Raw genomic sequence first — 25,352 nt, 5'->3', positions numbered from 1 at the left:
AGCGTTATGAGAGGAGGCAGGACTCAATGCTGAGGCTGCTGGAGTATCAAAGTAATATGCTCAAGCGTATGGTTGAGCTGCAGGAAAGGCAGGAGCACAGACCACCGCTACAGCCCCTGTGTAACCAACCGCCCTCCTCCCCAAGTTCCATAGCCTCCTCACCCAGATGACCAAGAACGTGGTGTGGGGGGCCCTCCGGTCACCCAGCCACTCCAACCCCGAGGATTGCCCAAGCAACAGAAGGCTGGCCTGGCATTCAATAAGTTTTAAAGTTTTAAATGTTTAAAGTGCTGTGTGGCCTTGTCCTTCCCTCCTCCACCACCCCTCTCGGTGTGCCTCTCCTCCACCACCCCTCCTGGGCTACCTTGGTAGTTATCCCCCTATTTGTGTGATGAATTAATAAAGAATGCATGAATGTGAAGCAACAATGACTTTATTGCCTCTGCAAGCGGTGATCGAAGGGAGGATGGGAGGGTGGTTAGCTTACAGGGAAATAGAGTGAACCAATGGGCGGGGGGTTTCATCAAGGAGAAACAAACAGAACATTCACACCATAGCCTGGCCAGTCATGAAACTGGTTTTCAAAGCTTCTCTGATGCGCATCACGCCCTCCTATGCTCTTCTAACCGCCCTGATGTCTGGCTGTGCGTAACCAGCAGCCAGGTGATTTGCCTCAACCTCCCACCTCGCCATAAATGTCTCCCCCTTACTCTCACAGATATTGTGGAGCCACAGCAAGCAGTAATAACAGTGGGAATATTGGTTTCTCTGAGGTCTAACTGAGTCAGTAAACTGCACCAGCACGCTTTTAAACGTCCAAATACACATTCTATCACCATTCTGCACTTGCTTAGCCTGTAGTTGAACAGCTCCTGACTACTGTCCAGGCTGCCTGTGTATGGCTTCATGAGCCATGGCATTAAGGGATAGGCTGGGTCCCCAAGGATAACTATAGGCATTTCAACATCCCCAACGGTTATTTTATGGTCTAGGAATTTTCTGGTCTTCCTGCAGCTTTTGAAACAGACCAGAGTTCCTGAAGATGCGAGCGTCATGTACGTTTCCGAGCCATCCCACGTTGATGTTGGTGAAACATCCCTTGTGATCCACCAGTGCTTGCAGCACTATTGAGAAGTATCCCTTGCGGTTTATGTACTCGCCGCCTTGATGCTCCGGTGCCAAGATAGGGATATGGGTTCTGTCTATGGCCCCACAACAGTTAGGGAATCCCATTGCTGCAAAACCATCCACTATGATCTGCATATTTCCCAGACTCACTACCCTTGATATCAGCAGATCTTTGATTGCATTGGCTACTTGCATCACAGCAGTCCCCACGTAGATGTGCCCATTCCAAATTGATTCCCGATTGACCGGTAGCTGTTTGGCGTTGCAAGCTTCCACAGGGCTATTGCCACTCGCTTCTCAACTGTGAGGGCTGCTCTCATCTTGGTATTCTTGCACCTCAGGGCAGGGGAAAGCAAGTCACAAAGTTCCATGAAAGTGCCCTTATGCATGCGAAAGTTTCGCAGCCACTGGGAATCATCCCAGACCCGCAACACTATTCGGTCCCACCAGTCTGTGCTTGTTTCCCGAGCCCAGAATCGGCGTTCCACCGCATGAACCTGCCCCATTAGCACTATGATGCCCACATTGCCAGGGCCTGTTCTTTGAGAGAAGTCTGTGTCCATGTCCTCATCACTCTCGTCACCGCGCTGATGTCGCCTACTCACCCGGTTTTGCTTTGCTAGGTTCTTGTGCTGCATATACCGCTGGATAATGTGTCTGGTGTTAAATGTGCTCCTAATTGCCAAAGTGATCTGAGCGTGCTCCATGCTTGCTGTGGTATGGCATCTACACAGAAAAAAGGTGCGGAATGATTGTCTGCCGTTGCCCTGACGGAGGGAGTGGCAACTGACGATATGGCTTACAGGGAATTAAAATCAACAAAGGGGGTGGCTTTGTGAGAAACTGAATGGCCCCCTCAAGGATAGAACTCAAAACTGGCCATTGATTTCACGGAGGGATGGTGGAGAAAATGAATACAAAACAAATCTGGTTTATTTCTTGTTTTGAGCCACTTCATCTATCTTTATACATCTTGCTGGCAGCACTCTGTGCAGTACGACCGCTAGCCATCATCATCTCCTGGGTGCTCAGCAGAAGACGGTGCAGTATGACTACTGGCAATTGTCTTCTGTAGGCTGCAGATTAAAAGACAGTGCAGTGCCGGTAGGACTCAATCACTATGAGACGAAACTTTAAAAGGGAAATGACCTGGCTGAGTCACTCCCATGTTTGCCCAGGCGCCCCGACCTCATCAAGGTCGGTTAAAAGAGCACCCAGGACTTCGTTGACGAAGGTTACCAGTCATACTGCACTGTCTGCTGCCAAAAGGCAATAAACTGCTGCTGTGTAGCAATGCAGTACCGTGTCTGCCAGCACCCAGGAGACGTACGGTGACGGTTAGCTGAGCGGGCCCCATTCTTGCTGTGGTATGGCGTCTGCACAGGTAACTCAAGAAAAAAGGCACAAAATGATTGTCTGCCCTTGTTTTCACAGAAGGAAGGAGGGAAGGGGGGGCCTTACGATATGTATCCAGAAGCACCCGTGACAATGTTTTAGCCCCATCAGGCACTGGGATTTCTACCCAGAATTCCAATGGGCGGCGGAGACTGCGGAAACAGCTACCCACAGTGCAACGCTGCAGAAGTCGATGGTTGCCTCAGTTTTGTGGACACACTCCGCCGACTACATGCGTTTAGAGCATTTGTGTGGGGACACACACACTCGACTGTATAAAAACGCTTTCTACAAAACCGACTTCTATAAATTCGACCTAATTTTGTAGTGTAGACATACCCTTTGTACGCATGTTAAACAGCAGAACACAATATAGTACTTTCATATTGGTCCATCAAAAGCAAATGGTCTTAATGCTGTATATCATTTCAATATATATGCTCTGATGAGTTGCTAATTAAATTTAACTGCTTATAGTTCTCCACAAAAGTTCATTACAGTTCAGTCTTTGGGCTAGAAAGTATATGATCTTTGAGTGACTTACCCAACTTTATAATTTTGTAACCAGTAGTATTTTGAAGTATGATCTGTTTCATAGAGAATCTCTAACTGATAGGATGATCTGATCTTTCCTCAGCATCTTCTCTTTCGCTCTTTGGGGTTAAACTTGGCCATGGCTGATCCTCCTGAATGTGATCGCCTTCTGATATTAAATGAAGCCTGGAAGGTTATCACAAAATTGAAGAACCCACAGGTGGGTAATTTGATAGGAGATGAGTTCTGGGGTAAGTTGGAACTGACTTTCCTATTTCAGACACAGTTGTAGCCAGTTGTTCAAAATGATTTTAAAAAAAACCTGCAATTACATATGAGCTTTTAATACACACCGAGTGTAGCATTGCCTAGTTCATCATTCCTTGACACTCAATAATTGTCTTGTCAATAAGAATACTGGGCACATGTTTCATGTGAACCCACCCTTTTGTACTCGGTTTGGGTACAACAGGGCCCCGTTCTGAAATTTGTAACTGTGAGGGTAGGTCCTTGTGCCTGCTTGGATCCAAGTGCCAGACAAGTGCCTAAGTAATTACTTTAGCAGACTGTGGGACGAGAAATATATACTCTGAAACTTGATACAGATTTTGAAGGTGATGCATTCTTTTGACCATAGTGTGTGTGTGTGTGAGATATTATATATATATATAAATTTTTTTTCTAGGATTATATTAACTGTGCAGAAGTCTGGGTGGAGTATACCTGCAGACACTTTACGGTATGTAGGAATTTCTATAAGGATTTTTTTTTCTAATTTTAACTATATGGAGACAGTAAGTAGCACATCTTTACAATGTGAAAAACAATAAAACAGATTATCTCCTAATGTGAGTGCTGAATAGATACATATTAGAGGCTTAAAAGGAGTCCTTTTGATCATTCAGGTTAGAAATATATTCACGTATTTGGAACATAATTGGGGAAACAGACAGTGTTACAGTAGTGGCTGTTTGAACCTTAAATAAGAATGATCTGGTTTCAACTACAACCATGTAGAAAATTCATTCTTTTGTAAATGGCAATAAATTCTCAACCTTAACTTAGTACTAACAAAGTATTTTAATAATTTGATTTCTGCAACATTTTTTATGCTGAGTTGTGACATTTGATTTTCACTACATAGAAGCGTGAGGTCAATACTGTTTTGGGAGATGTTATCAAGCACATGACTCCAGATCGTGCATTTGAAGATGCCTATCCACAGGTAAGAGACTGTTTTGATTTACCAACTCTATAAATAATTAATTTTGTTCCAAGAAAATGCACAGAGGGTTCTAAAGTCTCTTACCTTACAGTGTATTTTAAAAGGTCTTTTGTAATTCAGGAAGCTCTTTAGAATAAAGTAAAGCTGTGGTATAGTGTTCCAGTTTTATTCATGGAGGTCAATTTTTAAATCTAGAATAATTAACAACAAAATTGTGTGTGTGTGTGTGTGTGTGTGTGTGCGCGCGCACACAAATTGTTTTCTAGGCATTAACAGGAGAAAAATAACCTATAAATCAGATGATTTGCGGATAGATCTGCACCGTTGTCGTCATTATGTACTTTAACATGCAATTTATTTAGTTGTTTTTCTTCTTTTCCTAGCTTCAGTCAATTATTCAGAAAATTATCACCTATTTCCATGACTTTTCTGTACTTTTTTCAGCGGTAAGTCATATCTTTGCATTGTTTTCTAGAACTTGAGTGTAGACTGTCTTTTATAAGGAAAGCTAACCTAATTTACTTATCTAAGTCATCTGAAAGGTCACATGGTGAGAAGCACTTTTTGTCAAGTATAAAACTGTTAAAACACCATGGGAAGTTTTCTCTTGTTACCTTCTTAAAAAATCCATTATTTACATTCCAGCCTATCACACTGTTTTCTTCTTAGGTTATAGAATTCTGTAATACTATTTAATTCTCTAATATATCTTTTGTTTTAATGCAGCAGTAACAGCCAGCCAGCCAGCAAAGGGAGCTCAGATGAACTAATACAGTCTATTTGTGTGGTGTGCTGTGCTGATAACTACATAATGAGTCGTTAGTCTCTGCCACAAGTACTCCTTTTCTTTTTGCAAATACAGACTAACACGGCTGCTACTCTGAAACCTACATAATGAGTGTTTCAGTACAATGCATTCATATAATCTGTCATAGCAAAGAATTCAGTGTCAACTGTTCCGGTACTGATTCATAGATACCAAGGTCAGAAAGGACCACTATGATCATCTAATCCAACCTCCTGCACAACGCAGGCCACAGAATCTCACCCACCCACTCCTTGGAGGTGCAAATGAAAGTTTAGGGAGGCCAATGAGTGCGTTTGCATTACAAAGTCTGATTAAACTACTGAAACTTGATTCAGAGTAAACTTTTCAAATATACCTAGGAGCCAAAATCCTATTTTCAAGCCACTTGGGCACCTAATGCTCAGTAGGGCTTAGGTCCCTCAGTCACTTGGGCACTTAGAAAATTTCACCTTACACACATTTTGGGGATGGTACAGATACTAATTCTCTAGATTCTCAAATTCAGCATCTTTAAATGACATCCGAACGGTCTAAAGTTTCAAAAGTAGCCCTGGAAAAATCCAAAATGGTGGCAGGAAGTTGACAGATTTTTTGGGGCTGTAATACCCTATGACTTGTTCCTGGAGTCCTCAGACTTTCCAGTGATCATCACTTCTGCATCTGTGCTGCTTCAAGCATATTATTGCTTTTATAACATGTTTTCCTTATTTGTTGGTGACACTTGGCTAAATGAGCTCTGACCTGTTGCATGTTTATACTGGATACTCTGAGCCAATAAACTAACTCTTTTGTCAGCCAATAGGATTTCTCCATTCATACCACCCTGCTATAATCTCTCAGTACCTAATCACTGATCCTCCAGGAAAAATAACTTTCTTCAAAAGAGGTAAAAACTGGTCTATTATACTCATGCACTCATAGCTGAGATTATTTTAAATATTTCTAAAATATTTATACTTATTGGTTCTTTAGGCAGATTTTCATCTTCAGCACAGAGATCAAAAGCTTTTGTGTATAAAATACTTTAATATACCTGTGTTTTTTTTTTTTTTTTAAATTTGTATTTTTAGGAGAAATTCTTACCATTCCTGGATATGTTCCAGAAAGAAAGTGTGCGAGTGGAGGTTTGCAAGTGCATTATGGAAGCTTTTATTAAGTAAGTAGAAAATATTCTGATTAAGGGCATGCTAGAGGATCTGGGCAATCTATTGAAAAGTTGCTGGGGAGATAGAATGAATCTTGTTGTTGTCCATTCAGCATGTATAAGATATTCCAGGCTCCAAGAAGAAAATATAAACATATAATTTTTGATTATTCTTGTTTATGCATCAGTTGCTTATTAATTGTTTTTCAGTGAAAATCAGCGTATCTGAATACTCTTGTCAACTCTGTGTCTGATAGAAATATAAATTGTATGCAGTGTTGTAGCCATATTGGTCTCAGGATATTTGAGAGACAAGACCTGAAGAAGAGCTTTGTGTAAGAGCTCGTCTCTCTCATAAACAGAAGTTGGTCCAAGAAAGATATTAACTCACCCACCTTATCTCAGAAATATAACTTGACTTTCCCCATAATAAACAGTTAGATTTGTTGTTACTGATTCCACCACAGATTAATTGTTCTTTGTGCTTGCTTCAATTTCCATTACTTGACTTGATTTACATGATAAATGCCATGTATTCCTAGCCTTGGCTGACATCAATAATGATCTTGGCATATGAATGAGGAAGGGAACAAATAGACATATTTGTTACAGTAAAATGAATGCTTCCTGAATGAAAAACAATATCTGAAGATGAGATTTCATGTTCAAACTTTTCCAAGTCCAGAATAGTCATTTTCATTAAAACAAAAGATTTTTTTTTTTGAAATCTTACTTTCTTTTCTTATCTTTTTCTTTTAAATTGTCAAATTGGAGAGCAGTAGTACATAATTTAAAAGTGATATCTGAATTTTAATTAGATTTCTTCCAATCAGAAGTATTAAGTGTTGATAATTCAGGCATGAAAAAATAAATAGTGAATGGCTGGCTAGAGCAACTTCCACTGGTCTGTTAAAAAGAGCAGATTGTTATGATTTCTTGATTGCATAGTTGAGAAACATTGATAGCCATTCAGATTCTGCCTGATGTGTTTGTACTGCATTATGTCAATTGTATATCCCAAGGGGACTGTATATAACAGATTGTGCAGTTGATGGTGCCAGGTTTGGAGTCTTTTGTTACTAGTTCTAAATTTTTCAAAAATATAGTCCATTGTAGTTGGCAGAAGCCTGCAAATGGTGTTTGACCATGACGAAAATGCAGCTTGGATACGTTTAAAAACCAAACCAAAACCCAGAAAACTTTATTTGAAGTCCATTAGAAATATTGTTGTATACAGAATGCCAAATTCTTGTCTTTTAGATATGGAACTTACCATATGGACAGAGATTTACCTGTCACTGACCCCTTCCATCCACATATAAGTGTTCCTGTGCTGCCCTGGCTACCAGTGGTGCCATTTATTAATGAAGTTTCCAGGCTTACTTCCACTTAAAACAGAGCTGTGGGGTGATAAATATTTCCTGCTCTATTCCACTTACAGTGAGATGGACTAACTCCTGATATATGTAGAGCATTCTTTTGGTAATGCCCTTTTGTTAGGCAATATATTAAGTGGAGAACTTTTAATACTACATAGGCAAAGAACACTTAAATAGTATATAGTAAATGAATGTATAGTTTATCACTAGGCATTTGTACAGCAGAAAAAAACATACTCAGTACAAATAGAATGAACAATTAATTGCCCTACTAATATTTCCTAGTTAGGCACTAGTAGACTATAAGATCCTGTACTGGAATGCAGGGCTCTTCAGCTGTATCACTCTAAGCCCAGGTGCTTAATCTCTGTATTAATATCTAGAGTAATTACTGCTAAACAGATTGGCAGGTGGTTCTAGTTGGCTCCTCCCAGCATATAGAGGGAGTGGGAGTGTCTCTTTGGGCCATTAGGAAATGAGGGAGAGGGGGGCTCTGGAGAGGAAGCTTAGGCTGAAGTTTGTTTCAGTGTTTTTGAGTTGTCAACGAAGCCATGCCTCAGGAAGGAGATGCAATTGAATCATGGTGGTTTTGCTGTGTTGAGGATACAGTGGGGATTGGTCTGTTCACAGGGGCTGTTCTGAATGCTCTGTTACAGTAAAAGATACAGTGGTTATAAGTTAATACAGTACAGGGCATGCATTGCTCATCAGGGTTAGGTGTCTCTGCCCTTTATCTCTTTCAGGTGGCCTTATTTTATTGCATATTGAGTGTTATGCTTCTTTGTCCTTGGCAGTTGATTGGCTGTGCTAGTGTTGAGGCACTTTTGTTTTCCTCCTTCTTTGGAGCTCAGAGTATGGGAAAGTAAATGGTTTCTTTCAAAATATCTGTTGAAAATGGCATTGGAAATATTATCTAGGAAATAGAGTGGCATTTCTCATTCCCTTGGTAACTCAGGAATTCTGTTCTTTGGCTTCAGTATTTATCTGTGGCATGATTAATACCTCAAGGTGATGTGACTTCAGGATATACACTTGGTTGTCTAATTAGTCCTTGCATGCCTAGACAGGGCATGTCGCCCATTCTGTGCTATCTGACATTAACCAAGGAACTAGATTCCTATCTGAGATTTCTTTACTGGTTTTGCTTTCAAGTTCTTAGCTGGACATTTCTGGGCAATCTGTCTACACTCTCACCATCCATAAGACTTAAGGTGTCTGTGACTTCGTAATAACACCACCAGATAGTTATGAAATATAAGTCCCACTGTCATGGTTTTTTTTAACTGTGTATTAACTGTGAAGGTATAAATATATTCTGTGTATTTTTGTAAAAAGAAAAATACGTTGAGATGTTGTACAATGTAAGATGTTCTTTGGAGGTTATTTCACAGACAGAGATCATGTTTTCACCATTGCAATTCTCTGCTCATAAGAGTATATAAAGGCTGCCTAGCGCAAAATTAGCATTAAATGAATTTTCAGTTTTCCACTGTTTTGTGTCTTGGAGAAACTGCAGTATTTTTATCAGTATTTTCCAAAAATGTTTTTTAGACATCAACAAGATGCTACTAAAGACCCTGTCATACTTAATGCTCTTCTACACGTGTGCAAGACCATGCATGATTCTGTGAAGTAAGATGAAATTTACATGTACTATAATACAGAATATGTGTAAATGGTGGATGTTCTGATGTATAGTTTTATTTTTGGGGGGGTTAATGTTTCACGGTAAATTTATGCATGGCCCTCTGTTTTGCATTAATGGAAGCTGTGCAGTGAAATCACAACACAAATTATTTACTCTTTAATCATTGCTTTGTTAGATTCTTTGTTTCATCATTCAAACTGGAAAATGGCAATAACTTAATAGATTTTTCTAGTGTGGAGGGAGGCAGCAAGGATTCTTCTTGAGAATAAAAAGCATAAACAAAGTAGCAGATGCTGTTAAGAGAAATGATGCCAGTTTGGGCCCTTTTCAGTTTTTGTGAGGATAGAAAGCAGCTAGAATCTTCCAGGAACTACAGTGAACAATACAATATTTAGAGGTTTTCAATACATACTTCACCATTAAAAACACAGCTCCCAAAACTGAGTTGCACTCCAGCCACTTTTAGTTATTTGACTTGCACAAAGCAGCCCTAATCTGGCAGAAATAACAAGAAAATCTCTCTTGAGTAGGGGGATTGTTGGGTGGTAGAGAAACTCCTACATCAAACCCACACCCTATGGCTGTGCAGGAAATGAGACTGGGATGTCCTGGTAATCCCCAGCTGTCATAATTGCTCTCAGAGGCTGTTGGCAATTGGAACAGTTAAGAACAGCCTTCCCTTTTCTATGCAGCCTTCTTCAACTGTGCTGAGTCCTCATTAACCATGCGTCAGAGCCTGGCCAATAATTTTTTGCAGTTATTAGAGGCCAATTTATTTTTAGAAATAGAAGAAAAGAGCTGCATGCCATACTAACAACTTTGCTTTGATATAGTACTCTGGACTACTGTAGCAGTTTCCATCCAAGTGTCTCAAAGCGCTGGACAGATTAATAATTAAGCTCTACTGCTACTAATGATACCGTACTAATATTTAACACCCTTTGTGAGGTAGGGAAATAATATTATCCCAATTCTGAGGGTGAGGAAACTGAGACACAGTCATTAAGTGACACCCAAAATCACACAGAAAATCTTTGGCAGAGCTGGGAATAGAACCAAGATTTCCAAGCGCCTACTTTTGTGTGTAAATAAAAAACTCTCCTTCCTTCTTTCTATGAGGGTTGAATAGAATTGTAAGGGCATATTTTTGTGGTGCTCTCAATCAAGAGCCATTTATAATTTAGTGCCAATACTGTAAAGGTAATTTACAACACTTTCAGTGTTTATAGTATATTATTGTAAGTTTCCTCAGATCATAGAGTATCAGTGAATGCAAGACACACTGGCAATAGAGGAAATCAGCTTTGGCATGTAATTCAAATTAAGACAAGTCCAAATGCTTTATTCTAGGTTATGTGGTCTTTTTGGCTTACGTACGTACAAATGTCTTTTCAACCTTTAAACAGTAATGTGTATTAAAAATAAAATTAATTATTAAAGCATTAAAACAGTTGCCAGTGGCCTATAGTTGACGTTTCTTCACATCTTGTTGTCAAAACAGCTCTGAACCTTCACTGGGAGCCTTGGAAAACCCCTAATTAGCAATTCTTTTAGTTTAGGCAAAATTAATTTACATCATTCTTTTGATTCTGTTCTGTCAGCTCTTACAATGGCCATTTTACATAGCATTCTAATAAGTTTAAAACTACCTCTTTCCACTTTTTACAAATTTTGGTTCAGCAAAGTTTGAACCCACAGTCTAGATCTTAGCACAATTTAGGCCACTTGAACAGCTGTTGAATGGTAACAGCTCACCCTCAGTTCTTTCTTTTGACTGGTAATGTACTAATGAGCAAATCACGCTGAGGTTTTCCTTCCTTCTCTAGTGGATAAAACTATTGTCCTGTTTCCATCTGGTGTCTGCTCTAGGAAAATGGTAAAATGATACACAGGAGGTCAAAGCTGGAGACAAGTATGTAATAGTAAATGTATTAAATGGGATTACTTAATTGTAATTTAAATTCTGTTTATCCATTTTCATCCAAACAGATCTAGCTTATTAGGATGTCCATTTGATGTAAATTTGTCTCGTACTGAATTTGGGTTATGCCTTCTGAAAGATCAGATATATTTGTGGTAACGTTGGAAATAAATGTATCATTTTAGTACCATTTGTGACAGCAAAACTTCTAGAGAACACTATAATGAGACATAGTGGTAATGGTAAAAGAGTTAAAAGGACACAGTTGAGTAATCATAGCTTAAAACAAAAACCTTATAAATAACACCTTAGAGAATTAAAACTGAAAGAACGTTAAATGTCACATTTAAAGTTTTTTTTAAATTGCTTGTATTTCTTTCAAGTAGGAACATGAATTTAGATGAGCTAATCTAACTTGTTTATAATTAGTTTATAGTCAATTTCTCATTCATGTTTTCATGCTGTATGTAGTTCAATGCTGCAACCACTGAATTGCTGTTATGAGAATATTAGTCTGGATAAAAGCTATATCTTTTTTCTCTGGGATTCAAAGTATTTCATAGAAACTGTTGGTCTCTACATTTTATAAAATCTTATTTTACAGAATTTTACGTATTAGGCCAAACTTGTCCTGGTAATATCCCTTTAAGAGTATTTTTAAAAATGGCTGACAATCATAAATACAGTGTGATTTTAAGTTAGTTTAAAAATTATGAGTATAAAAATGAGTATAAGATTAATGTGTGTCCTTAAAATGAGTGAATTAGATACTGTGAGCATACTTTTTTTTTAAAGAATTTGTAAAATACGTATATAGTTGAAACTTCTTGGGTTTTTTTTAAGATGGCTTATCTTATATTGACTATATAAACTTACTGTTGTAGTGCACTAACACTTGAAGATGAAAAGAGAATGTTAGCATCTTTGATAAATGGATTTATAAAAATGGTGAGTACTTAGCGTTCATGATTGCCTGGGAAAACTTTTTGTGGCAGAGATACCAAGTGGGAAGTAGGCACCTAACTACCACTGAAATTCAATGGGACTTGAGCATCCAACTAGCTCAGGATATGTTAAAAATTCCACCCAGTATATTTAGTGAAGGAAATATGCAAATGTTTTGAAGAAATGTCATACAACTGTTGATCCTTACTTGGTATCACAGGCCTAGTTTAAAGTGTAGGTATCACAGCATGCATCAAAATCTTCTGTTAAATGTTTTAAAATGTCTTGTAAAACCTATATGTGTTTTAAAGTTGAATATTTAATGAATGTCTTGCATGTCATGACAGTTTGAAAGTTCACAAGTCACTAGCAAGTGAACAGTAACATTAGCAGATTTAATTCCACCACCCACACCTGAGTAATTCCCACAATCCACCACCCACAAAATTAAAAACAAAAAACTTCTTTTAAAAAATCAGTTTTTTTGAGCCCTCCAGCATTCGAAAATTGAGACAGACTTTAAAAATAACTTAAAAAAACCCCCAAATGCCCACTCTTCAAAAGACGGTTTTTATTGGCTGCATAATAAACTAGTGTTAGTAAAAAGGTTGATTCATTAATCTGTTTGTAGAGCGATTATGTGGGTTTTCTGTTAAGCTGTTTGTTTTGTGTTTTGTTTTGTTAAAATGCAAACCACACCAAACCCCCACTTCCTATAAACCTCACTTTAGGAATTCTGTGAGATACCAGATCCCTTTCCAGAAGTTTGGAAGCTGATAAGTGTTGTATGCTTGAGAAATATTCACACCATAAATCAGAGACCATATATTATTTTAATAATAATAATAATAAATAATAATAAAACACTTGCAGATTTCCCTAGAAGCTAAATTATGGAAGGTGAACAGTTGAAGGAGAATCTCTTCTATTCCTAATATAGCTGTGAGCAAGTTACTTTGAAATTATTGAACTTAATTGCAGTTGAGGTTCTTCATTCCAACCCTTTTTGAACAAACAAAAGAGAGAAAGAGAGAGAGCACCTTAATTCAACACACATTATAGAAAGATCAAATAGCTGTGTGCTGCGGAATGTCATAAGTGTGGCTTTTTGTATCTTCCTAATCTCAGGTATCGTTTGGCCGAGACTTTGAGCAGCAGCTGAGTTTTTATGTTGAAGCTAGGTCAATGTTTTGCAATCTGGAGCCTGTTCTTGTCCAGTTGGTTCATGTAAGCAAAAATTTTACTGCAGATGTTGTCTTAATCGGTGGGTTCCTCCCCCTCCCGCTGCCCCCCCCCCGATTGCCATTCCTTATAATTACTGTGTTTAAGATTTATTTCGCTAGGTATTCAGGAGTATACTTTGTTTTTGCCTTTCTTTTCTCATTAAATTTTTCTTCAATTGTGTACTTTACCCCCATACTCAGTACCATTTAATGATGCAAATTAGCTGTTTCATTAGATTCATTAGCTTATGGAACAAACAATACTACAAGGTGTTCCTATATATTCAGAAATTGGAGACTGATAATCACAGGAGGAAGCATGTGAGTGCTCTCCAGGAGAGATTCTGTCTCTGGAACAAACTTCCAGATGAAATTAAACAAATTACAAAGTCAGACCACCTTTGGCAAACTCTGCAAAATTTTCCTATTTGATCAAGTTTTTGCACCAGAAGCAGAAGGACATGTATAACATCAACCTTCCCCCTGCAACCTCCCTCAAAAGCAGAGCTTTCTATAGCTGTGTAAAGGGTAAGAACCAGAGACTTAATAAATTCCACTGGGACTTGGCTGTTTGCATATGAAAGGTGCTGAAATACCACGGTGATTGATGGCAATATAAAATTTCTTCCATAGATACCTTCTGCGCATTTTTTCTGAAAAATGTAGTGGTGGTCTAATTGGATTATGAATTGAGTATTAGAAGAAATGGGACCTCTTTCATAGTTAAGTTTATTTTCTTTTGTGTTAATTTTTAAATGATGATTATACACAAGATAGAAACAGTATTTCACAAAAATAAATAATGAAAAGTCAAAGACTTTGGTGGAGTTATGGAATCCAGGAGCACAAATAAGAACCCACCCTATAAGGTATATGAAAAGAATCTACATTTCAGGCTTATGTATTCGTTCTAACTGCCCAGGTTCAGAAATCAGTTTGACAGAATGATATCGAGATTAAGCCGAGTTCATATGACTAGATCAGTGTAGAGAATTTTTTTTGTAATTAAACAGGAATTTTCCCATTCTTGCTTAGTTCAAGCAAACAAGAAAAAATAGAAATGGAAAAGGTTGAAATGCCAGGTCAGCAATTCACTGTATAATTTACAAGTGCTGGTTAGCCTTTAAATACATCCCCAAAACAAACTCTGGAAGCATAATTTCATATTTTTACATTTAAAACTGTTGGGTAACTGAAAAATAATAGCAACATAATAATCAGCATGACTATTTTGGTCTTTGGTGGTAATAGGATGGGGAGAATTAATCCATTGCTACTAATTAGATTGGTTTATAAAGTGGGAGTTACAAACAGATACTGATTGACTCACTTACTGAATCTATCTCCGATAGCAGCCTTGGGTGGAAATTCAACCAGTTGTATTTTTTTATTTTTGTTCTTGTTTTTATGTAACGAATAATTTTACAAAAGCACTAATACACTTAAAGTGCAGGTATGGTAAATACTTCTTCTTGGAGATTAGACCTAGGCTAAATACTGCACCTAAGGCATATCAGTATCTTGCGTAATAGCACACATTGTCCAGCCAAATCGGAAGAAAGACAGGAGGCAATGGATGTGGTTTAGTTAAGCTACAATAAAAACGAAATCACTTAAAATATCTGGGAGTACATGGCAATAAATTGTACATTGCAAGTTGTCATAGTTTCCTAATCATTTCCATATAATCCCCAACTAATCCTGACCATCCAGTTGCTGGGACCGTATACCCTCTCCTCTTGTATGAGGTAAATGGAGGACTAGAAAAGGAGGAGGGGGTCAGCTGCTTACTGTTCCAGATGTAGGAGCCCCAAACCTCCCCCTCCTCAGTTTTCTCAAGATGTTTTCTCTCTCATCCTTTTCCATACCCTTCCATAACAAGTATCTGCACTGGACATCTGCCATGAGTTTTACCTACTAAGTTGTGGCATTATAACCAAACACCCCTCCTCAACCCTAGAGGGTCCCAGATTTGCTTTGGGAAAGATGAAAAAACCCACCCCATCTCGCCGAGTCTTGCAGTGAGGGAAAAATTCTTTCCCAGTCCCCAAGAAAAAAACGGGCAACAGCAGATCATGAAGGAAGCTGGTTCTTTCTCGGATTTCATGGGTGAGAGGGTGGTGCTGCCAGCCTGGTCCAGGTAAAAGAGGGCTTCTCCTGAATTGCAAGGGGTTTAAATACCAGTCAGCAGGAAGGGCAGTACCCCCTCCAGATCTGACCTAGCTGCTTCCTGCTCTTCCCTGTTCTGTCTGTCCATGTCAACTTTCCCCTTCTGCCCCAGTTGCAGAAGGGAACCCATAAAGGGACCACAACCCCTTTCCTTCTGGCCAGCCAGACAAGGACCCTCCAAACATAGTTGTGGTGAACACATTATCCCTTTGGCTACTTTTGTTTCCCATATGTTTAACTTGACAGAATGATAAGAGTTGGATGTTTATTTGCAGACTTGGTAAATCTATTCATTTCTATTAGTGCCTTACTTTTCTTTTTTATACATAGTCTGTGAACCAACTGGCAATGGAAACGAGAAAAGTGATGAAAGGAAATCATTCCAGAAAGACAGCCGCATTTGTCCGGGTAAGTGCAAAAAGTCAAATATATTTCTAGATTCTTCATCCCATGTGCACAGATGTTACGATAGGCTGGAGCCTAAGGTTGTCATTTATACAGAAGAAATACATTTGTGGTTTCCATATTGCTTATCAACTCACTTTCTCTTATGGGCACTGATATTTACTCACTAACAGCCAATTGCTGCCATCCTCGTTAGACAAAACTCCAGCAGAGTCCCATGAGTTTGCCTAAGTAAGGGTGATAGGATTCGGTCCCTAAGTGAGGTTTTTTTTAAGCTCTCCTTTAAGGAAATTTCATTTTTCCAAATTAATTGTCATTGTATGCAAGCGAATTATATAGAGGGGAGAAAAGAGCTGCTGCAAGATAAATGGCATGACAATGTGTATCATAATCAAAAAGTCAAAGTGGGTACTTAAATCTAAAGTGGATACTTAAATTAAATAATATATTTTCATAGTGCAGGTGTGTCTTTACACAAGAACTATATGATTCATATGTGTCAGCATGCCAGGTTTCCCCTGAAGCATCCCATGCTCTTAGAAAGTGTAGATTTTTCTGGGGAAGGATTAAGTGGGTTGTTTTCACTCACAGCCAAGTGACTTATGGCACCTGGATATACAGGAAGTGGAATTGACTTTCTGGAGAGAGAGAGAGAGAGAGAGAGGATCTAGGGTGTGGGTTAGTCACTCCTGAGGGAGGAACCCTAGGAGCAAGAAAGCCTTCAAAGAAGTTCTGAGCTAATATTTATTTTCACTGTTAATAAAGGGAAACCCCAAGAGTTGGGTCAGTTTGAATTTCACAAACTTTGCGGGCCATGTTTTGTAGATGAAAGTGGGAAAGATACCTACTTGTGTTATATTTTTAAGCTTTTGCTTGAGCATATACAATAGTAGTTAATTAAAAAGCCCTAAAATTGCTATACCTCTAATTTAAGAAATTATTTGAGTTATGTTTTGTATATTTTCTTCTTTACTTAGGCTTGTGTTGCCTTCTGTTTCATTACAATTCCATCTCTGACTAGTATCTTTGCCCGTCTTAATTTGTACCTGAACTCTGGACAGGTTGCCCTGGCAAATCAGTGCCTTTCACAAGGTAAGAAAGGTGTTTGTTTCAATTGCATAATAATTCTTTCTTGCCAGAAAACAGAATATTACTAATTGTGGATAATATTGATTCAGTTTGAAACTGAAGTTAACTCTTTCACTCCTTATTCTTGCACACATTTCTTTAGTCACAAAGTAAAATAATTCTAAAATGTATTTTTCTAAATGATAGCATATTTAAAATATAGGAATTATTGTAGGAGAGAGGTCTGATATTCAGGTATTTATTCAATTATTCCTTATTTTAGCCTCCATCTATGATTTTTTTTAAATAGCATATTTTCAGAGAAAGCAGTGCTGTTTTAAATAAGGGACTTGAACTTGTGTGCAAATAATGTGCTTTAAATAAGTTTTTCTTGAGGAGAGGAGGAAACTTAGATCAGCTAAATGATTATGCATGGAGATTGATATTCCTGTAAAAACTGTTGGGAAAGAATTAAAGGTTTAAGTACTTCAGTCAGGTTGCCCTAATCATGGATTGTAGTGCTGCATTTTGTAGTGGTACTGGAAGATAGATGTCAAAGCACCGAAGGAATGTGCCATGAAAAAAAATACTTTGCTAATAAAAATGTGTCATGTGTTCCAGGGAAACTAGTGTTGACTATAGGGTTGCCAATTTTCTAAATGCAGAAAACCAAACACCCTTGTCTTGCCCTGCTCACTCCATCCCGCCTCCCTCTGTCACTTGCTCTCCTCTATCCTTGCTCAATGCTTATTTTCACTGGGTTGGGGCAGGGGGTTAGGGGGCAGAACTGGGGGATGGCTCCGGCTGGGAATGCGGGTTCTGGGGTGGGGCAGGGGATGAGGAGTTTGGGGTGCAGGAGTGGACTCTGGGCTGGGATTGGGGCTGAGGGGTTTGTCACGTGGGAGGGAGCTCCAGACTGGGGCAGGGGTTGGGGTGTGGGAGGGGGTGCAGGGTGTGGGCTCTGGGAGGGAGTTTGGGTGTGGGACGAGGTTCCGAGCTGGGGTTGGGACACAAGAGGCGGTTTGGGGTGCGGGCTCCAGGTGGCGCTGACCTCAGGCAGCTCCCGAGAAGGAGAATCATGTCCCTCTGGCTCCTAAGCAGAGGGGAGCCAGGGCACTGCATGCTAATGCTGCCCCCACCCACAGGCACTGCCCCCACAGCTCCCTTTGGCCACGGTTCCTGGCCAATGGGAGCTGCGGAGCCGGTGCTTGGGACAGTGCCTGCGGGCGGGGGCAGGGTGCAGAGCTCCCCTTGGCTGCCCCTCCACCTAGGAACCAGTGGGACATGTCGGCCGCATCCTGAGAGCTGTGCAGAGCCCAGCATGGAGCCTGTTTTGCCGCATTGGTGCTGCGGCCAACCGGACTTTTAGTGGCTCGGTCAGATGTGCTAGCTGGACCCACCAGGGTCTCTTTTCGACCGGGTGTTCCGGTCGAAAACCGAACGCCTGGCAACCTTTAATTGACTAGTATTGAGAAATGTGAGGAATCAAAATGTGCTCATTTGATTGGAATTACTATCAAACTAATGCCTGAACATGGTGTTCAGTCAGGGACTCTGTTTTACTAGATGTCTTAGATAAGATGTAAAACAGAAGTTCTGATCGCTTGTGGTTTTAAAAAAAAACCCATGGCAAGAGTTATGAGCGTTAGTTCTGGTGTCCTGTTCAAATTCCAGCTTGAACATGCTTGCCTAAAAGCAGCTTCCTCTACCTTCATCTGGATACAGTGTCCCTCATTCCTGTCTTAAACTGTTATGCAATTTTACTATGCGCTCTTAAATTGTTGTGATGTTGAGCCTCAGAGATTACTGCATTTCATTGCTGGGTGAAGTGCTTCCTATATGCTATATATGGTTTGCTTAATGCTTAGGGATTTTTCATGGTCTTCTCTTTACCTATAATCATGTCTTGTATGTTAAATATTGTTTTTCCCCTATACTTTTTTGTGCACTTCTGTAGTGAAAGCCATAAATTGAATTACTATGAAAACATCATCTTGTAGTGGCTGTTAACTCTGATTTTAGCTTTGTGTATGTTGATACAGCATGGCCAGAGGGCAGCAGGAGAGTGTTAGAAGGGAGCCTTATTCCCTGTAGAGGGAAGAAAGTTTGCTATAAATTAATTAAAGCACCTGAAGCCAATTAAAGCACCTGAAGCCAGTCACATGATAAAAACCTCTGCTTCAATCAGACAAGAGGAGGAGTTGAAGCAGAGTGGATTGGCACTGGAGCAAAGAGCAGTTTGGAAGAGTTGAAATAGAGTGGATTGGTGTTGAAGCAGAGAGTGGTTTGGAGGGAAGCAGAGGAGAGTTTGGAGAAGTGCTGCGGCGGGCTAAGAAGACCAAGACCAAGACCCTAGATAAGGGCACCTGGTTTGTGCAGAGGGAGGGCAGGAAGCCCCACAAGCTGAAGGGCAGGAGAGGGAAGTAGCCCAGGGGAAGCAACTGCTAGTTCTAGTGGTTTACTTCTATCTTTAGGGCCCCTGGGTTGGGACCCGGAATGGAGGGCGGGCCCGGGTCCCTCCCTCTCCACTCCCCTCCTCTAGGACACTAGTGGGGCAGTTAATACCCCAGTTCAGAGGCAAGAAACGGTGCCCTGAACCCCCACCCAAGAAAAGAAAGTGCGAGACCCATCATATTAGTGCCGGCAATTTGCCACAATGTATATAGAAGAATTAATGAAGCTCATGTTGTGACTATTTTAACTATTACTTGTTATGTATGGAAGAGCATCCCGTATTTGGCACATATTGCTGTCACTGCCACCATAACTTACTATGAAATATCAAGGGGTGTTTGGGTGGGGTGGGGAGAGGGCGGATGACAACTGATGGAATCAGGGTCGGTTTTGCATGTAGGTTGACAAATTAAATAAAACTTATTTTTAAGAACATGAACTTGGCTTGAAGGGTGCAGGCACTTGTGCCTACAAAATTAGTTGAAGTCTAAAATTTACACTTGTCTTGCGTGTGCAGTGTTGTTGTAGCTGTGTCAGTCCCAGGATATTTATTCCTGGGGGAATTCTGTGTCACTGCATGAATAATTAACGAGACACGCATATTTTTAATGCAGAAAAAAGCTGCTGCTGGTAAGTTGCTGCAGTTCTGCCTTTTGCCCACCAGAGGGCACTATGGTGATAGAACAGAGAAGCAGCTCCTGGCCAGCTAGGGAAGAGAAAGAGCCTGCCTTCTTCACAGTGCCTGTTGGGCCAGGTCGGGAGACAAGGGCTATGGGGAGACAGACAGCATGGAGCTGCTGGGGGGTCACAGACAGGGGCTGATAAGGGCTAGTGTGGGAGGACGGATTGGGACGGGCTGAATGGAAGTGGATGTGCAGTGCCAGATAGGGACGGGGAGTGGCTGAGTCGGGGCACAGACATACATGGGGACAGGGGGAGGGGTGCAGGGCCACATGGCTATGGGGGAAGTGGGGGTGGAGGGACATGTGGGCAGGGGGTGCAAGGACACATGGAGTGCAGGAACACATGGAGACGGGCAGATGTGCCTGACTGAATGGGAGAGGCCAGGGGTCAGCCAGGGTCCCACCTAATAACAGGCTGTTATACTGTGGGAGGAAAGGGCTGTCATGCATATTTATTTTGAAGGCCAGTAGGAGATAAGGGTGAAGTGAGGGTGTTTAAATGTCAGTAGCTAAACAAATGCAAAGCTTTAGCGTTACAGGTATACTGTAACTTTTGTAATTGAACTTGTAGCTTGACTTTAAAAAAACAAGCACAAATAAGTCATTTGCTTGTGTGAGGGAAGGGTCTCCTATCAAAGCTTTCCTCCAAGGAGGAAAAGAGAGAGTTTTTCCCACCTGAAACTGTCTGATGAGGAGATATATTAGACTGTGAAATAGTCTCCCAGTAGAAGTGGTGGAAGCCTTATTACCAGCGATTTAAAATTGCAGTAGGGAACAATCCTTCACTTGCCTGGAGATAGGCTATATATTGCGTTCTATCTCGGATTGCTGTGATTCCATATAAATGCAGGGAAGAATAACTTTTCATCTACTTGCACCTTGTCTTCCTGTTTCAATTGATATGTTGCCAAAGCTGTGCATTCATTAGTAAGTTCCAGCTGCACTCACAAACATGCTGCATAGGATGCTGACTAAAGCTTTTAGTATAAGACCACTGTTAGATTTCTTTGTCTGAACATGATGTTGCAAATATAATCAGGGCAGAGGGATTTAGAGAAAAGCTGGCTGTTATATCCAAGTATGTTGTAAAAACAAAAGACTTGCAAAGTCAGTTGTGCAATTGAGTTTATGCAGCTTGTTTGTAGACAAACTATTCACAGACCCAAAAATGAAGTCATTTTTTTCCGCTAGTGTTTTTCTGTTAATTCATTAGCTGTCCCTTTATTTTGTATGCTCTTTGTTGCTGCTTATTAGTGGATCTTTTGTTAGAAATAAAATCTGTAAAATAAAAAGACAGGATACCGGGCTAGATGGACCTTTGGTCTGACCCAGTATGACTGTTCTTATGTAAATGAGTGCTCTTATCATTTGACCCACATGTATAAACACATAGTGTAATCGCTAGACAGTTAATATGAATTCCCACACAGAAATCTTTGTTAATGTTGCCGGCACATCTCAGTGTTTGAATGCATGCTACTTTTCATGACTGTTGAGATGTTAAAACGAAAAACTCCTTGAATCTAAGACCCAGAAAATGTAGAATTATAGTTGGACGACCTTAATTCTGTTCTTGTGGTGTCTTCCCTTCTTTACATATCTAGTATTGGAAATGTGTGTTGCAGACCACTTGGTTTGACACAGTGTTCCAAACAGTGTTCCAAATGAGGTTTTATCAGTACCTTATATAAAGGCAATAACACTTCCCTATCCCTACTGGAAATGCATCCTAGGATTACATTAGACTTTTTCACAGCTGCATCAGATTGGTGGTTTATGATCTTCTTGTGATTGACCAATACACCCAGGTCTTTCTCTTCCTCTGTCACCTCCAATTGATCTCATAGCAAAAATTCTTGTTATTAGTCCCTAAGTGCATGACTTTGCTCTATTAAATTTCAGCTCATTTCTTTTACTCCAGTTTTCAAGGTCCTTCAGATCTTCTTGTACGATATTCCGGCCCTCCTCTGTATTGGCAGTACCTCCCAATTTTGTGTCATCTGCAAACATTTTTAGCACACTCCCACTTTTTGTGCCAAGGTTATGAATGCAAATGTTAAATAAGACTGGTCCCAAGACCAATCCCTTTGCATTAGTAACCTGCCTCCAGGCCTGACAGTTCACCTTTCAGTCTGACCTGTTATAGTCTCCTCTCTAACCAGTTCCTTATCCACCTTTCAATTCTCATATTAATCCTCACGTTCTCCAATTTAACTAATAATTTCTCATGTGGGAACTATATCAAGTGCCTTACTGAAATCCAGGTAGATTAGATTACTGCATAACTATTTTTTAGACAAAGGTAATCTTCTCAAAGAAAGAGATCGGGTTGGTTTGCCACAATCTACCTTTTGTAAAACTGTTGTATTTTATCCAATTACTGTTTACCTCTATGTCCTTAACTTCTTTTTCTTTCAAAATTTGTTCCAAGACCTTGCATACAATTGAGGTCAAACTAACAGGCCGGTAGTTTCCAGGATCATTTTTCCCCCTTTCTTAAAAATAGGTACTATATTTAGGCAATTCTCCAGTCATAGGGTATGACCCCCGAGTTTATGGATTCATTAAAAATCCTTGTTGTTGGGCTTGCAATTTCATATGCCAGTTCCTTTAATATTCTTGGATGGAGATTTTCCAGGCCACCGGATTTGGTCCCATTAAGCTGTTTGAGTTTGACTTCCACCTCGCATGTGGTAATTTCTATTTCCCTATCCTTGATTCTATTTGCTCCCCTGCCACTACCTCTAAGCTCCTCATTACTTTTATTAAAAACTGAGACAAAGTATTCATTCATTCATTCATTCATTTATTTTTGGGCCATTCCTAGATTATCTTTAATGTCCACCCCATACTCCGTGCTTAGTGGTTTCACTTCTTTCCTTGTTTTCTTTTTATTTATGTGGTTATAGAACCTTTTACTGTTTTAATTTTTTTTTTGCAATGTCCAACTCTGTTTGGCTTTTGGCAGTTTTCACTTTTTCCCAGTTCTTTCTGACCTCCAAGAGGTAGCTTTCCTTACTGATCCTTTCCATCTTCCATTACTTTTAGGCTTTATGCTTCCTCAGTATGCTATTTCAGCCAGCTACTTTGTCTCTTAAAGCCAGATAATGCTTCCCATGAAGTAAATATTGGTGATGCTGATTTCAACAGGGACAGGATTTGGGGCAGGATATGCATCTGTATGAGATGTGTATCTCAAGAGAAAACATAGCAAGCTCAAATATATACACAACTAGTACTGATTAATGCATAGCAACAAATTTAAAGCTAGTTCCTTACTTGAATCAATACCAGATTGATGCTGATTCACTCAAATAACTGACACTGTAGGGAATCCTCTATGTGTTTAATGAAAGATACTTAGTAGTAGCTCTGAGCTCAAAATGAAATCTTGCAGCACTATTTGGTTGCTGATTTGGTTTGGCTTGACATAAAATTGGAGGGAGAGACATAACTCTAGGATAACATGTTATTGATCTGGTAGATTACATATTGATGCTACAGATGCAGGCATTTTAAAAATTCCATGTGTTTTTCTGAAGGTTGAGGATTTTAGTTAATGTCTCTGCATGAAAATAGAATTTAGCTGTTACCTGACTGGCACTTGCATTTAATTGTACAATCAAATTGACAGTTTATTTTTATTAGTTGCTGGAAAGCATCCGATTTCTGTAAATTGTGAATTAATATGGAGAAAGGAGTAAAAATTATCTTAATCTGCTTTTTGATAGTCTCCTTCAGTACTCCTGGCAACACTTCACTGCTTAGCTAAGTTATTCAGAACTGGCAAGTTGTACCTACTTTGCCTATGAAGGTGCAGTTTGCAGCTGCCTTCATCCTCAGTGTTGAGATTCAGAACCAAAAAGTCTACTGGTCCCAGCATGGAATTACTTGACTTTAATCTGTATAACTGCTGCTTGCATCAAGATAGAGCAGGAGTGGGCAAACTTTTTGGCCTGAGGGCCACATCGGGGAATAGAAATTGTATGGCAAGCCATGAATGCTCACAAAATTGGGGTTCGGGTTTGGGATGGGTGCAGGTTCTGTGGTGGGGCTGGAGATGAGAGATTTGGGGTGTAGGAGGGTGCAGGAAGTGGGATCAAGGGGTTTGCAGAGAGGGAGGGGGATCAGGGCTGGGGCAGAGGGTTGGGGCGTGGGGAGAGGTTCAGGGGGGGCAGGCTCCAAGTGGCTCTTACCTCAAGTGGCTCCCGGAAGCTGTGCCATGTCCCTTCTCTGGCTCCTACGTGGAGGCACAGCCAGGCAGCTCTGCATGCTGTCCCATCTGCAGGCGCTGCTCCATCCGCAGGCGCTGCCCCTGCAGCTCCCATTTGAGCTGGAGTGGGGCCATGCCAGAGCTTCCCGGAGCCATGTGGTGCGGCCCCTGACCCAGCGCCCCAGCTGGAGCGGGGCCAAGCCACGTGGTGTGGTCCTGACTCAGCGCCCCAGCTGGAGCGGGGCTGAGTCGTGTGGTGCGGCTCGCAGGCCAGATCTGGCCTGCAGGTTGTAGTTTGCCCACCCCTGAGATAGAATATTGCCTGTTGGGACCTGAAGTCTCCTGATGAGCCAGTGCCTCGTTAGTGAAGGCGAGTAAGGCCTGCATTGTTGAACTCCATCTGCATTTGACATGAAGCCTGCAGCTTCGTCATCCATGTATGTGATCACCCATGTGGTAGTTTATTGACATATTCACACTGAGCTATAATGGTTATTTTTGAAAATATGTGGCCTGCTTGTCCCTAGATTACACTGCTTAGTATTTTCCAGGACAATGCTAATGGGTCAAAATGGCGCAAAGAATTCTTGTGGCCAAGCTATAAAAGGCAGTTTTCAGAAACCAATTCAGTAAATACCATGTGGGTGTTTAGATTTTTAGTCAGAGTTTTTTGCGTGTTGGATTCAGAGCAGTGGAGACTCTGGAGTGATGAAATTCCTTGGGTACCTTGGAGAATGGAAGTAAGAGCTGCTTGAGAGTCATTAAATCTTAATGTGTGTTAGAAGCTTAGTTTGCAGCACATTTGGGGGAGAGTAGTTACTGTTATGCAGAGGAAGTGCTGCAGCGTTTCTACTGCAGACTGCACAGGGAGACATCTAAACAATCATGCAGTCTGCAAGCAAATAGGCATTATCACTACCTTTGCAATGTCCATTTATGCTCTTATGGGCCTTTTCCTGCATTGATAGAGGCAGCTAGAGTTATTGGGATGGGTTGGGCAAAGGCCACTG

At 40.4% G+C, this 25,352-nt stretch overlaps 1 protein-coding gene across 7 annotated transcripts in view; it reads left to right on the top strand.

The window, feature by feature from the left end:
• Nucleotides 1-25,352, top strand: part of VPS35L (VPS35 endosomal protein sorting factor like) — a 111,114-nt gene that overhangs the window by 48,547 nt on the left and 37,215 nt on the right. For 6 of the 7 annotated variants that reach the window (XR_006274817.1, XM_038419887.2, XM_038419885.2 and 3 more), the window contains 10 exons: nucleotides 3,161-3,277; nucleotides 3,743-3,796; nucleotides 4,202-4,282; nucleotides 4,666-4,728; nucleotides 6,161-6,246; nucleotides 9,165-9,245; nucleotides 12,067-12,130; nucleotides 13,256-13,354; nucleotides 15,850-15,927; nucleotides 16,902-17,016. Coding sequence is in view for 6 of the 7 variants with exons in the window: in XM_038419887.2 (XP_038275815.1) it covers nucleotides 3,161-3,277; nucleotides 3,743-3,796; nucleotides 4,202-4,282; nucleotides 4,666-4,728; nucleotides 6,161-6,246; nucleotides 9,165-9,245; nucleotides 12,067-12,130; nucleotides 13,256-13,354; nucleotides 15,850-15,927; nucleotides 16,902-17,016 (838 nt within the window). In the remaining variant the exon portion in view is untranslated. The remainder of the gene's footprint in view (nucleotides 1-3,160; nucleotides 3,278-3,742; nucleotides 3,797-4,201; nucleotides 4,283-4,665; nucleotides 4,729-6,160; nucleotides 6,247-9,164; nucleotides 9,246-12,066; nucleotides 12,131-13,255; nucleotides 13,355-15,849; nucleotides 15,928-16,901; nucleotides 17,017-25,352) is intronic. The other variant, XM_038419886.2, reaches the window with a different exon arrangement.

The sequence above is a fragment of the Dermochelys coriacea genome, chromosome 10, assembly GCF_009764565.3.
Source record: "Dermochelys coriacea isolate rDerCor1 chromosome 10, rDerCor1.pri.v4, whole genome shotgun sequence".
Classification (NCBI taxonomy): domain Eukaryota; kingdom Metazoa; phylum Chordata; order Testudines; family Dermochelyidae; genus Dermochelys; species Dermochelys coriacea.
The sequence above is the reverse complement of the archived record's forward strand: the minus strand, read 5'-3'. Positions and strand labels throughout refer to the sequence as shown.